At 37.4% G+C, this 12,978-nt stretch overlaps 1 protein-coding gene across 5 annotated transcripts in view; it reads left to right on the forward strand.

Annotated features, from left to right (window-relative positions):
• Spag1 (sperm associated antigen 1) overlaps positions 1–12,978 on the forward strand; it is a 53,217-nt gene that overhangs the window by 10,708 nt on the left and 29,531 nt on the right. For 2 of the 5 annotated variants that reach the window (XM_074068929.1, XM_074068932.1), the window contains 5 exons: positions 3,221–3,285; positions 4,765–4,874; positions 5,623–5,728; positions 8,539–8,669; positions 9,917–10,023. In XM_074068929.1, the coding sequence (XP_073925030.1) occupies positions 3,221–3,285; positions 4,765–4,874; positions 5,623–5,728; positions 8,539–8,669; positions 9,917–10,023 (519 nt within the window). The remainder of the gene's footprint in view (positions 1–3,220; positions 3,286–4,764; positions 4,875–5,622; positions 5,729–8,538; positions 8,670–9,916; positions 10,024–12,978) is intronic. The other 3 variants (XM_074068931.1, XM_074068930.1, XM_074068933.1) reach the window with 3 other exon arrangements.

Genomic DNA, 12,978 nt, shown 5'->3' on the forward strand with positions numbered 1-12,978 from the left:
CCATTTCTTGACTTTACTTGAAAAAATAACTGACATACAAACTGGTGTTTATCCAGACTTGGGTTTTGGGTGTACATTTTGTTGAAAATGAATGAAGAGGACCTGTCACTTTAACAAAAACAACTGATAGCATTTGTGTGAGAAAATCTGAACTTTGAAGTGAAAATTAGAAGTTTTGCATTCATATGAATTTCTCAGATACCTACCAGTGACAAAATATATCCCTTTAAGGAGGATACTTGTCTAAAGACCAAATTTAGTTGAAATTGATTGGCTTTTATTAGTAATTTGTGAATTGGAGCATTTTCTAAAAATTTAGAAAAGGTCTTCCACTGGGTATGGGAGAATATTTGGTTTTTATTAGGTATGTTGAACAAGAAGAAAGAATATAAAAAGCAGATTGATTAACACCAAGTTACTGTCCTTGTATTTTTTTTGGAGATAGGGCTATTATCTTCCTCTTGATTTCTCAGAAGGTCAGATAATTTAGTTTTCATTAGGTGATGTGGAACTTTAGCATGAATAACTCCATTTTGGTTTAGTCTGTTGGGGACCATGTGGGAGCTCATTCCAAGTCAGTGGCCTCCTGTAACTTTTCTTTAGCATGTTGACTTTTCTCATGAGCTTCCTGAGGACATTATCAATGTGATTTCTTAATTGTATAATGAAATGAGTGAATGTTTGGAAGATCTGCATAACTCCAAATGACCAAGAATTTTCACAAGTGTGAAAATGTTATGGCACCAAACAGTTGAACCCCACTGACACAGTGTGCTTGTGTGGACTAGTGTAATAATTATAGGGTACCATGGGAGCATGTGGAAGGGGGTACGTGTCCCAGTCTTTCAGAGTCAAGGAGCATTCTCGGTGTAATGTGGTACAGTATATTTTATCCCATGTACCTAGACCATGTTTTGAGACTCTATATTACTGCACATTCATTGAATTTATTAAATGTTTTCTTACTGAGTTAATATTGACAAATACAAGTTGTATATTTAATATGATGTTTAGACACAAATTCATTGTGAAATAATCACCATAATCAAGCCAATTCATGTTCTTCTTTTTTTATTTTTGATCCCTAAGGGGGATAGTCTTTGTCACACGTAAATATTGGAGAGCCGTATATGAATTTAAATACCCCTGTTTTCTAATAAGGGCTTTTAAAAACTAAATTGTACCATTTGAGTAATTTCCTGGAGCTGCTGTAACAAAGTAACTCAAACTAGTTGGTTTAAAACAACAGAAATGTATTCTTTCACAGTTTGGGAGGCCAGACTTGGAATTCAGGGTATTGGGAAGGCCAAAATCCCTTTGAAATCTGTGGGGGAGAATACCTCCTTGTTCTTCCAGTTCCAGGTAGCCACAGGCATTTCTTGGCATGTGGCAGCATAACTCCAGTCTCTACCTTCATCTTCTCATGGCCAGCTTCCCTCATGCCAGAGTCTTTTCTCCTTTTTAAAAGCATGTCAGCCATATTGGATTAGTGTCCATCCTAAGGACCTCATCTTAACTTGATTATATCTGCAAAGACCCTACTTCCTTCAGGAGGTTGCTACTGGTACAGAATGCCCAACACGAACAATTTAAATAATTTAAGTCCAATTTAAATTTTAATGATTTGTTTTGACTCATGATTTCAGAGGGTTGAGTTCATGGCCACTTGACTCCATGATTCTGGGCCTGGGGTGAGGCAGAGCATCCTTGTGGTGGAAGCATGTGGCAGAGGCTGTTTGCTTCATGATGGACAGGAAGCAGAGAAAGATAGGAAGGGGCCAGGGACTGGATGCCCCTGGGGACCCACTCCAAGTGACCTCCTTCCTCTAACTAGGTCCCACCATAATCTCATAAAATAGTGCCATCAGTTGGGGACCAAACTTTCAAAACATGAGCCTCTGGGGGATATTTCATATTTAATCCCTAACACTGTTGTTGCTTAGTTATCTATTAGTAAATACAAACTTAATAATAAAGACATCACAATTGTTTAAAAACAAATGTTTATTATAAATTCTACTATACTCCCCTTTCTTTGGACTACATAGGTAATTTTTAGGTTAGCATTCTGTAGATCACACCTAGCTACTGTGCTACTTGCTTTGGGAGGTTAACTTTGTGAGCATAATAGCTCTCAGATTCTTTCTTCCCACTCCTTTCTGGTGCAGAACCGGCTGCTCTACCCATCATCAATAGTGCATGGCACCTAGTTTGGACCACTTTGTACCAAGCTGTTGCTTGCCCAGGGATGGCATTTGACCCAAGCTAGTCAATGAGAGTCCTTCTCTGGGATTTCTTTTGCTACAGGTGGAAAGAGGAGGCACTCTCTTCTTCCTCTGATGAGCAGGACTGAGTAGATGGCTATGTCTCTTACCACATGGGGAAAGCAAGTAGCCCTAGGAGCACATGAAATCAGCAGACAGAGAAAGGCAGAGAGAGGAGGGGAAGAGATGGGAAGCTGGGGAAAGGGCATGGGAGCACTGATCTGGTGGTTTGGTTACATAAACCCATGATTTCTTCCCTGTTAATGGAATTAGTCCAAGTCTGGTGTCTGTCATTGCAAACAGCGCCAACTACGGCAGCAAAGTAGTTGCCCGCTTCTCTCCCACCTAGAGTTTAAAAGAATGAACTCATTTAGTACATTTTTATTGTAAGAAGGTCATGAATCACACCTGTGAGTTTTCAGATTTTATATGTGTGTGTGTGTGTGTGTGTGTGTGTGTGTGTGTATATATATATATAGTTAAAAATATGTGTAGCTATATATATATATATATATATATATATATATATATATATATATATAGTTAAAAGCCTGCAGACTGTCTCCTGAAGTAACTACAAAAAAATCCTTTCTTCTGATACTGAAGTCATTGTAACCTTGAGGGCATCTCTTTTCTAATCCATTGCACTTATATTTCTTTTTTACTTTTGGTGATACTGGGGCTTGAATTTAGGGTAGGCCTTTTACCACTTAAGCAACTCCTCCAGCCTTTTTTTGTTTTGGTTATTTTGCAGATAATGGTTCTAGAGAACCATTTGCCTGGGCAGGCCTTGAACTGCAATTCTCTTGATCTCTGCCTCCTGAGTTGCTAGGATTACAGGTGTGAGCTACTGGTGCCCACTGCAGTTACTGTATTTTAATCCAGTAGTTCACATTAGTAAAACCTACTAATCTTAGATTAAATGTATCTCATAAAATATGATTTTACTCTTTCAGGAAAAACATTCTGAAAGTAGACCAGCTAAAAAGAAAATTCCAAGAGATTATGCAGAATGGGATAAGTATGTTTCATATAAAATTTGTCTGAACACTGTTTACCATTAAATACTATAATAACTTTTAAAATAGATTTTATAAACCTGAACATACCAAGAATGCCAATTACTTTTAGTAAAACACTAAAGAATATCTAGCCAGCACCTTTTCTTTTTTTTTTTTTGACTTGAGTTTGAACTCAGGGCATCACACTTGTTAGGCAGGTGCTCTACCACTTGAGCCACACCCCCAGTCCTGTTTTTGCTTTAGTTATTGTTGTTTTTCAAATAGGGTCTCACAATTTTTGCCAGGTCTGGCCTTGGACTCTAACCTCCTACCTCTGTCTCCTCTTGTGTAGCTAGGATTACAGAAATGTACCACCATACCCAGCTTGTTTGTTGAGATGGGTCTTGATAATGTTTTGCCTGGTCTGGTCTCAAACTGCTATCTCCCAGATCTCCACCTCCCAAGAAGCAGGAATTACAAGCATGTACCACCACACCTGGCCTATGAAGCACTTTTGATCTTGTTTTTTCATTAAAAAAAGACCTACTGTATCCTTTTGTGTATAAAACCAACTAAAAAGAACTAATGTTATCTTTATACTTGTCCAAAATGAACAGAAACTAGTCACAATTTTAATTATAAGGTTTGGAACAGGTTAGCTCTAATTAATATTTAAGTCCCTACTTAATTACATGTTTTCTTAAGAAAGAATTCAGATGACTTGGAAGAAAACCCACTGTATTGTGCTTTGAGTATGTGTCCAAGCATAGAGTACAGGTTGAACATCCATAATCAGAAAATCTGAAATCTGAAATGCTCAAAAACTTCAAACTTTTTTAGCACTGTCACATCACCACAAGTAGAAAATGCCACTAAAACTTCATTTCACACACAAAAGTATTTACTACATTCAGACTATGTGTAAGGTGTATACAAAACATAAATGAATTCTGTGCTTTAACTTGGGTTCCATTCCCAAGATAACATTATATTTATGAAAATGATCCAAAATTGAAAATGCATCCAGTCCCAAATATTTTGGATTAAAAGATACTTAACCTGTGGCTGGGGGCCATGGCTCACACCTGTAATCCTAGTTACTTAGGAGGCAGAGAGAGGAGGATCACAGTTTGAGGCTAGCCCTTGCAAAAAGCTAGTGAGATTCCTTCTCAACAAAGATGTTAGATGTGGTGGTGCATACCTGTGTAATCCTAGCTACACAGGAGACATAGGTAGGAGGATCAAGGCCTGTGGCTACCACCAGACAAAATGTGCAAGACCCTACCTAAAACTATGAAGCAAAAAGGACTGGGGATGTGGCTTAAATAGTAGAGTGCTTGCCTAGCAAGTGCAAGGCCCTGAGTTCAAAACCCAGTGCTGCCCAAAAATAAAGAAAAAGATACTTAACCTGTAATGCAAATATAAAAATAGCAGTAAAAGATTTTATTTTCTTGCTTGTAATGTACTTTTTTTCAGTTTTTGTTTTTCTTCCATTTAAGATTTGATGTGGAAAAGGAGTGTGCAAAAATTGATGAAGATTACAAAGAAAAGATTGTTATAGACAACAAGGCACATCTGTCTAAAATTGAGACAAGCCTAGATACTGCAGGTAACAGGAAAAAAAAGGATTATTTAGTACTCTTTCATTTTTATTTAGCCTTACTGGGGCTTGAACTCAGGGCCTTGCACTTGCTAGGGAGGTGCTGTACCACTTGAGCCACGCCTCCAGCCCACATTTTAAAATTACAATAAAACCTATCAACCTAGCCTAGGAAACATGAAATGATGCAGCTTTCCATGGGGAGTTTGTGGATTTTCTCTTAAAGGTGACTGTCCTTTTTAACTACTTAATTGCACGTGAACCATAGCTACAAAAATTAAATTTGTAAGACTTCAAAATACAAACCTATATTTCTGTAATTCATTTGTTTTTATTCTTTTTCTTCAGTCCTCTTTCCTACAAATTCCTCTCATTTTTTTCTTTTTGCCTCACAACAAAAAGATATGGCTTTTTGTTTAAAGTCTGTAGATGACCTTTAAAGTAAAACAAAACCAATCATAAAAATGTAAATCCTCAAAAATTGTGAATGATAAAAGAGGCAAAATGCCCCTAAATTTAGGAATCCTTTTATTTTGTTTTGCTTAATCTATATTTTCTACTTCAGCTAAATAAGCACTCCTGGGTGCTGGGAGTATACCTTAGTAGTAGAATGCTTGCCGTCAAGTCTGAGGTTCTGGGTTCAGTTTTCAAAACTGTCAAACAAACAAAAAAATAAGCAAAGCAAAACATTGTTACAATATAGTTTTAAAAAACTATATTATTATGTTTTCACATATCAGATAATATTTACTTTTAGGTCTAACTGAAAAGGAAAAGGGTTTCCTTGCTACCCGGGAAAAGGAAAAAGGAAATGAGGCTTTCAACTCCGGAGATTATGAGGAGGCAGTGATGTATTACACCAGGTGAGCAGAGTCTTGCTGCTGAGACTTCCCACGTGAAATGTGCTGGTATAACTGCCAAGTCTGTGTAAGTTAGCTAGATAGTGGTCAGAACCAGTCAAGGCATTATACTTGTGCTTTTTTTTTTTTTTTTTTTTTTTTTTAATGGTGCTGAGGTTTGAACTTAGGTCCTATGCCTTGAGCCACTCCACTAGCCCCTTTTGGTGTTGGGTATTTTCGAGATAACTGTTTGCCTGGGCTGACCTTGAATGGAGATCCTCCTGATCTCTGCCTCCTGAGTAGTGAGGATTACAGGTGTGAGCCAGTTGTGCTTTGTCATAAATTCACTTGTGTTTGTCTTGTTTTTTTCTTTTTTCTTTCTTCAGTGCCAGGGCTCGACCCTTGGGCCTTGTCCATGCTAGGCGAGTGCTCTACCACTGAGCTACATCCCTTGCCCTGTCCTTTTTATTTTTAATGCTTTCCTCAAACTCATAAATAAGCTTCCGCCCTATGCCCACCTTTGACAGAGGACCTAAAGTTCCTATTTTATAGAGAGAATAGAGACCATCTCGGGGAATTTGATGGAAAGCCTACATAGTATAAAGTTTAAAAACCTAGATTCTGCAGTCAGGGTGCTGGACCTAATCCTGAAACTTAAGGTGGTCCCTCCCATCACAGGGCCTTTGCACATGCTGAGTCCTCTGTAGAATGCTCTTCCCTCCTCCCATTACTTAATACTAAATTACCCTTTAGAACGAATCCATTCTGTACTTTGGAGAAGTCTTCCCTAACTTCCCAGAGTGGGTAAAATCTTTACACTCTCCTCTCCCTCAGTTTATAGGCTCTTTCTCTTTCTCTGTTTTCAGTACTGGGGATTGAACTCAGGGCTTCAAGCTTGCTAGGCAAGCCCTCTACCACTTGAGCCACACTCCTAATCCTTTTGCTTTTTTAGTTTGTTTTCAGATAGGGTCATGTGCTAACTGCCTGGGCTGGCTTCCTCTCTGTGTCTCCTGAGTAGCTGGGACCACAGGCGTGTGCCTCCATACACGGCAGTTATTGGCCTCCCATGTTTGGGCTGGCATTTCTTGTAGATTTTCGGAAGTCCTCTGGTCTCTTAGGAGGATGACATTTTCCTTATCCTCTCCTGTGAGGAGTCAGTTGAAGAGTTTAGCAGGGAGCTCCTTGTGGGTGGTAACGAAGATGAACTGAGCTAGTGCTGTGCGTAAAGTGGGAGGGCTGCCGGCTACTCCGACTTCTCGCTTTCCTTGTGTTTTCCACGTCTGCTTTCTACCAACCATGAAATTCCTCTGTACCTGCCCTAGTGTCCTCAGGAAACTGATCCTGCTTATGACTTGCCCATTGTCATCTTCTTCCCTCTTCTGGATTTAGAAGACTTAATTCAGTGCACTGATACCCTTCCTTACATTTCTTATATTGGATATTTATCATTTCACAGCATTACAGATCAACTTTATAAGCCACAGCCAGGTAGATTTTAAGTTCTTTTCATTTTTGCACAAATATCCTTAATGTAGAAAAATTTTCTCTCGTGTGGGAATTCCTCATCCTATAACTACTTTCTTCTGTTTCCTTCAGTTAAATTTCTTCAGTTAAGTTACTTTTATCATCATTTCCTTAGAATGAAATCTAATTTTAGATTACAAACTAAATTGTTTCTTTTAGCATAGTAATGACTGATTACTCCATTTTTTTTTTGTACTAGGAAATTATTCTCAAGTAGCCAGAAAATGTTTGTACTTAATATTCACTAACCTATTTTTTAGGAAATCCATGAGTATTTAAATTTCTAAGTCACCTTGAAAGCCTGAGTTAACTTTTAGCCTATCAACTAGTTAAGCATTTGTCTAAATGTAAATTTCATAGGTAAAATTGTACTTCATTACTTTTGATAATGTAGAATATATTATTTTGCTAGGGCTGCCACCCCAAAGAGAAACTTACCTCTCACAGTTTTGGAGTCTGGAAGTCTGAGATCAGGTTGTAAGCGGGTTAGTTTCTTTTGAAGCTTCTCTGCTTGGCTGGAGGTGGTCATCTTCTCCCTGTGTGCTCATGTTGGTGTGTCCCTACATGTCTGTGCCCTGATGTTCTCTTAAAAGGGTACCAGTTTCATTGGATCACAGGCCACATGAGTGACTTCCTTTAAACTTAGTTACCTTGCTGAAGTGCCTGTCTCCATATATATTCATGCTCTGAGATACCATGGTGGCACTGGGATTTGAACTCAGGCCTTTGTGCAGCAGGTCCTCTACCACTTGAGCCGCACTTCCAGTCCTGTTTGCTTCAGTTATTTTTTTAATAGGATCTGGCTTTTATGCCTGGCCCTGCCCCCATAGCAATCCTCCTATTTACACTTCCCATGTGGCTGAGATGAAGGCATGCTCCACCACACCCAGCTTTTTATTGGTTGACATAGGGTCTCTCTAACTCTCTTCCTGGACTGGCCCCAACCCACCATCTTCTGAATCTCTGCCTCCCAAGTAGCTGGGAATACAGGCATACAGGCATGAGCCACCATACCTATGTACATGTGTGTGTGTATTTTTTTTTCCTGAGACAGTCTTGCTTTGTAGCTCAGGCCTTGAACTTGCTATGTAGCCTGGGCTGGCATCAAACTCACAATCGCCCTGCTTCAGTCTCTCAAGTGCTGGGATTTACAAGTGTGTACCACCATACCCAGCTAATATAAATTTTGAGGAACACAGTTTAGTCTCTACCTGGATTATAATTGTTTTCTTTACAACTTTAGCTGAGTTTCTCTGTATTCTTATGGTTACCTTAGGCCTGTGTGTTGCCAACCAGTGTTTCTTTCTTAGGAGCATATCAGCATTCCCCACTGTGGCTGCCTATAACAATCGAGCTCAAGCAGAAATCAAGCTGCAGAACTGGAACAGTGCTTTCCGGGACTGTGAGAAGGTCTTGGAGTTAGAGCCTGGAAATGTAAAGGGTGAATACTCATAGAATGCTTTGAAATTGATAGAGGGACCATTCGGCCATCCGCAGCTATTTCACACATTTTATATTAAAATACTTCAGATAATTCCAAACATCTATATGTGAGTTACCGCCTTCATAAGGTTACTTTTAAATTTAAGTTTAACTTGAAATTTAAGTCCCTGATTATTTGTGTTGAGATAGCTAATAATCCTGAAAGATGGCCTAAAATGTTAGTAGTATCTGAAGGCACATGGGGGCTCTGTACTGCTTTGGCAATTTTTCTGTAACTGTCAGATTATTCCAAAATTTAAAAAACAAAAAGGTAATGGTTATGTCATGAATATCTCTTCTTAGAAATTCTCTTTGAAATCTGAGTAGCAATGGCAGTAGCAAAAGTATACACAGTGTTACAACTTTGGTTAAATTTGTGTCAAAATGATTTATCCTTTAGATTTCTACAGCATTCTTAGGATGCTAAGACTAAAATCAAATTGGCTAAATTTATAATTATATTTTAAAATTGCATATTAAAATATATCAGATATAAACTTACTACTTTTCAGAATTACTAAGCCTGATGTTTTTTCTAAAACATAAACTTACTACACAAAGTCCTCTCATAATATAATTGGATAATGATAGGACTAGAAAGGGATTCATACTTACTATTAAATAGTTGTAAAATTACATGTGGAAACCTATGAAAAAATCTGATACAAATTACCAAGTGCTCACTTCTGAGCGTAGTAGATCTAGTCGTCAGGATGCTCTTGGTTCCCTGTACTGAATAACTCTTTAGAATCATTTTAGAAGTGGCTGTAAATAGATTTGCTAATGTGCCTTATTTTGAACTAGATGCTGATCAGTCTTGTTAAATTTTAATAAGGGGTTTTCTAAGTTTTCAGAAAGTGGTGAAGTAATAGCAGTGATGATGATAAGAAGGCAAGCATGATTGATCAGTGGACAGCTTCCTGATGCTGCCCCACTGTGGTGCCTGGGCTGGGTGAGGGGTAAGGTGTGGAGTCTCTGAATCCTTGGAGGAGTCGGTAGAGCTTGGGGCTGCCAGAGGGTCAGGCTGTTGGTGTTGATGCTTCTGATGACTGCAGGATCATTTTCTAAGCGTTCAGCAACATGAAAATGGATGTATTTAAGCTTTCATCCTACTGTCCCATGCTACTCATATTTTTCCACTTGCAAAATATGTTATGACCATAATGCCATATGTGAAACATATAAATTATTTTGGTAAATTTTCAGCTCTTCTGCGTCGTGCCACTACATATAGGCATCAAAATAAGCTCCAGGAAGCTGCTGAAGATTTGAGAAAAGTACTGGATGCTGAGCCTGATAATGATTTGGCCAAGGTAAGGACAGAGTCATTTTTCCCTTAATTCTGTAGTTTGCTATTTCTGAATATATGTTAAAATGGTGTCAGTCTGCTGAATAAATTGTGTCAAGAATTAGTCTCAGCTTTAAAAAGTAGGTATGTTAACATCTATTCGAAGTTGAAAAAAGCAGACTCTTAAGAAAAAAATTGTACAGAAGTAGAAATCTACCACTTAATGACAGATACTTAATTTTTCTCTGTCCTATAGTACTTTTCCCTGAAGCAATTTCAGTTTATTATGCAGGGTGGCATAGACGTTTCCTAGGTAGGATTAGGGGTGAGCTCCATGGCCATAAAAGAGTGTTTCTGTCTGTTGCTAACATGGTAAGCATATTATCATTTAAAGCACACACTACCTGACTGAGTGGACTAACTCAGTTATGCGATCAGGGGCATCTGTATTAAGGCCTGAACAGTAGAGGTAAGTGTCAAGAACTGTGAAGGACCTAAGGTTTTACACCACTTGCAAATTAACAAAGTAGCTTAGCAGATGATAAAGATATCCCAGATCAGACAAAAAGGACTTTGTTACTCATGGCATACCAAGCAGATGAGCTCACATTCATGTCAGTTCCCCTTGTTCTCAAGTCCCACAGGAGTGATGCAGAGTGACCCAGATGGATGTATACACTCTGTGGGTTTGTGAGATGGCCGGGGAACCCAAACTTTAGGAGACCCATCTTTTGTGATGGGCTATAAGCAAATCTACCCAACCTCTGCTTCAGAGGGAAATACCTTAATCATACTGGAGAGCAAACAAACATCCTGTCCTCTAACAGGGAGATGCTATTTATATTTTTAAAGGCTATTCTTGGTACAAACATCCTTGAAGATAGTCCAGAACAAAGTGGTTTAGTGCCCCTGCTCCCAATATGGTCAGATTCAAAGAGAACTGCCTTTCAGCAATAAGTTGCACCTATGTTTCTTCATCTGACTACTGGAGTACTTCTGTTATTTCCTTTGTATGATGGTTACGGTTATTAAATATTAACGTGACAATATTCTAAAAGAAAAAATTCAAGACAAGAAAAACCACCTTTACTTTTACTATCCAACACAATCTCATGTTTTTATATTAATTTTTAGGCACTTATTCAAAATGTATTTTTATCTTAACCACATGCAAAGATTAACTCAAAATGAATCATATACCTTAATGTAAAAATTCTAGAAGAAATTATAGGGAAAAGTATTTATTACATTGAATTATACAGATATTTCTTACATATGGCAGAGAAAGCATAATCCATAAAAGAAAACATTGATAAATTGGACCTGATCAAAATTAAAAGCATCTGCTTTTTCAAAGGCACTATTAGAAGGATAAAAAGATATGAGAGAAAGTGTTTGCAAGTCATCTAGTCCACAAAGGACTTGTATCAAGAATACATAAAGAACCCTCAGAAACAATGAATATCTCCTAATTAAAAAAACTTAATAAGAAAGTAAACATTTAAATAAGAAATAAGCAAATTTTTTTGTGTATGTATCTGTATGGTGTCAAGGATCAAAACCAGGGCTTTGGACATACTAGACGGTTGCTCTACCACTGAGCTATACTGTCAGCCCCAAGTAAAATATTTGATATTACAACTATAATGTAGAGATAGAGATATACAAATGGAAAATAAGCATCTAAGAGCTGGTGCCAGTGGCTCATGCCTGTGATTGTAGCTACTTGGGAAGCTGAGATCAGGAGAATTGAGGTTCAAGGCTAGCCCCAGCAAATAGTTTGCAAGACCCCATCTCCAAAATAACCAGAGTAAAATGGATTAAAGTGGTAGAGCACCTGCTTTGCAAGTGCAAAGCCCTGAGTTCAAGCCCCAGTCCCACCAAAATAAGAAAAAAAAAGAGCAAGTGTAAAGATCCTCATTAGGGAAATGTAAATTTAAAAGGTCAGTGAGATAAAAAGACTGATTATACCAATTGCTGGTGAAGATATGGAAGAACTGAAACTCTCAGGAATATAAAACAAGGACCACCTATTTGGAAAATAGTTTGATGATTTCTTAAAAAGTTAAATATAAACACATATACCTACTATATGATCTACCCATTCCACTCTACTTTTAAGTATTTACACAAGAAAAATGCAATCATATGTCCTTACAAAGACTTACTCTTGAATGTTCATAGTAGCTTTATTTGTAATAAAATTGAAAACAATCTAAAATGTTCATCAGCATGTTAATGGTAAACAAATGGCTAATCTACATAATAGAATACTACTCAGCAATAAAATGGAATGAACTGTTGATACACACAGCAGCACAGATAAATTTCAAAATAATTTCAACTAACTATGCTGGGTAAAAAGAGAACATATAGTATCATTCTATCTATTTAAAATCTTACAATGCAAATTACTCTATCACAACAAAAGGCAAATGATTGCAGAGAGGGGTAAGAACAATATTATACAAACCAGGAAGAAATCTTTGGGAATGGTGGAGATGTTTATTGTTATGTCAAAATCTTGTATTTTAAGTATTTGCAGTTTATGTCAATTATCCCTTATTAAAGCTGTTAAAAATGGGGGGATGGTTTGTTACATGTATTGTTTTCATTCTAATTGCCAAGAAGTATTTCAGAATTCCAACATTCTTCTTAAAAAACAGCATGTAGTATGATTTCATTTGTATAACACTAAACATCTCTGTGTGTATATATATATACATAAAAACATCTGGGAAAACCATCAAAATGTCAATAGTGTTACATGAGTGTCAAGATTTCAGGTGATTTTCTTTCTTTTTTTTTATACTTGTCATTCAAAGTTTTTCACAGTGAATGTGTATAATTATAATCAGATAAAGCAATGAAGTTGTTTTGAAAAACAAAGCAGGTCACCTTAAAATGCCTTATGTTATCTTTATTCATTAAAAAATATTCTTACCTGAAAGAATGATTGCATTTCCTATTAAAGAAAAAC

This window comes from Castor canadensis, chromosome 3 (assembly GCF_047511655.1).
Source record: "Castor canadensis chromosome 3, mCasCan1.hap1v2, whole genome shotgun sequence".
NCBI classification, from domain to species: Eukaryota; Metazoa; Chordata; class Mammalia; order Rodentia; family Castoridae; genus Castor; species Castor canadensis.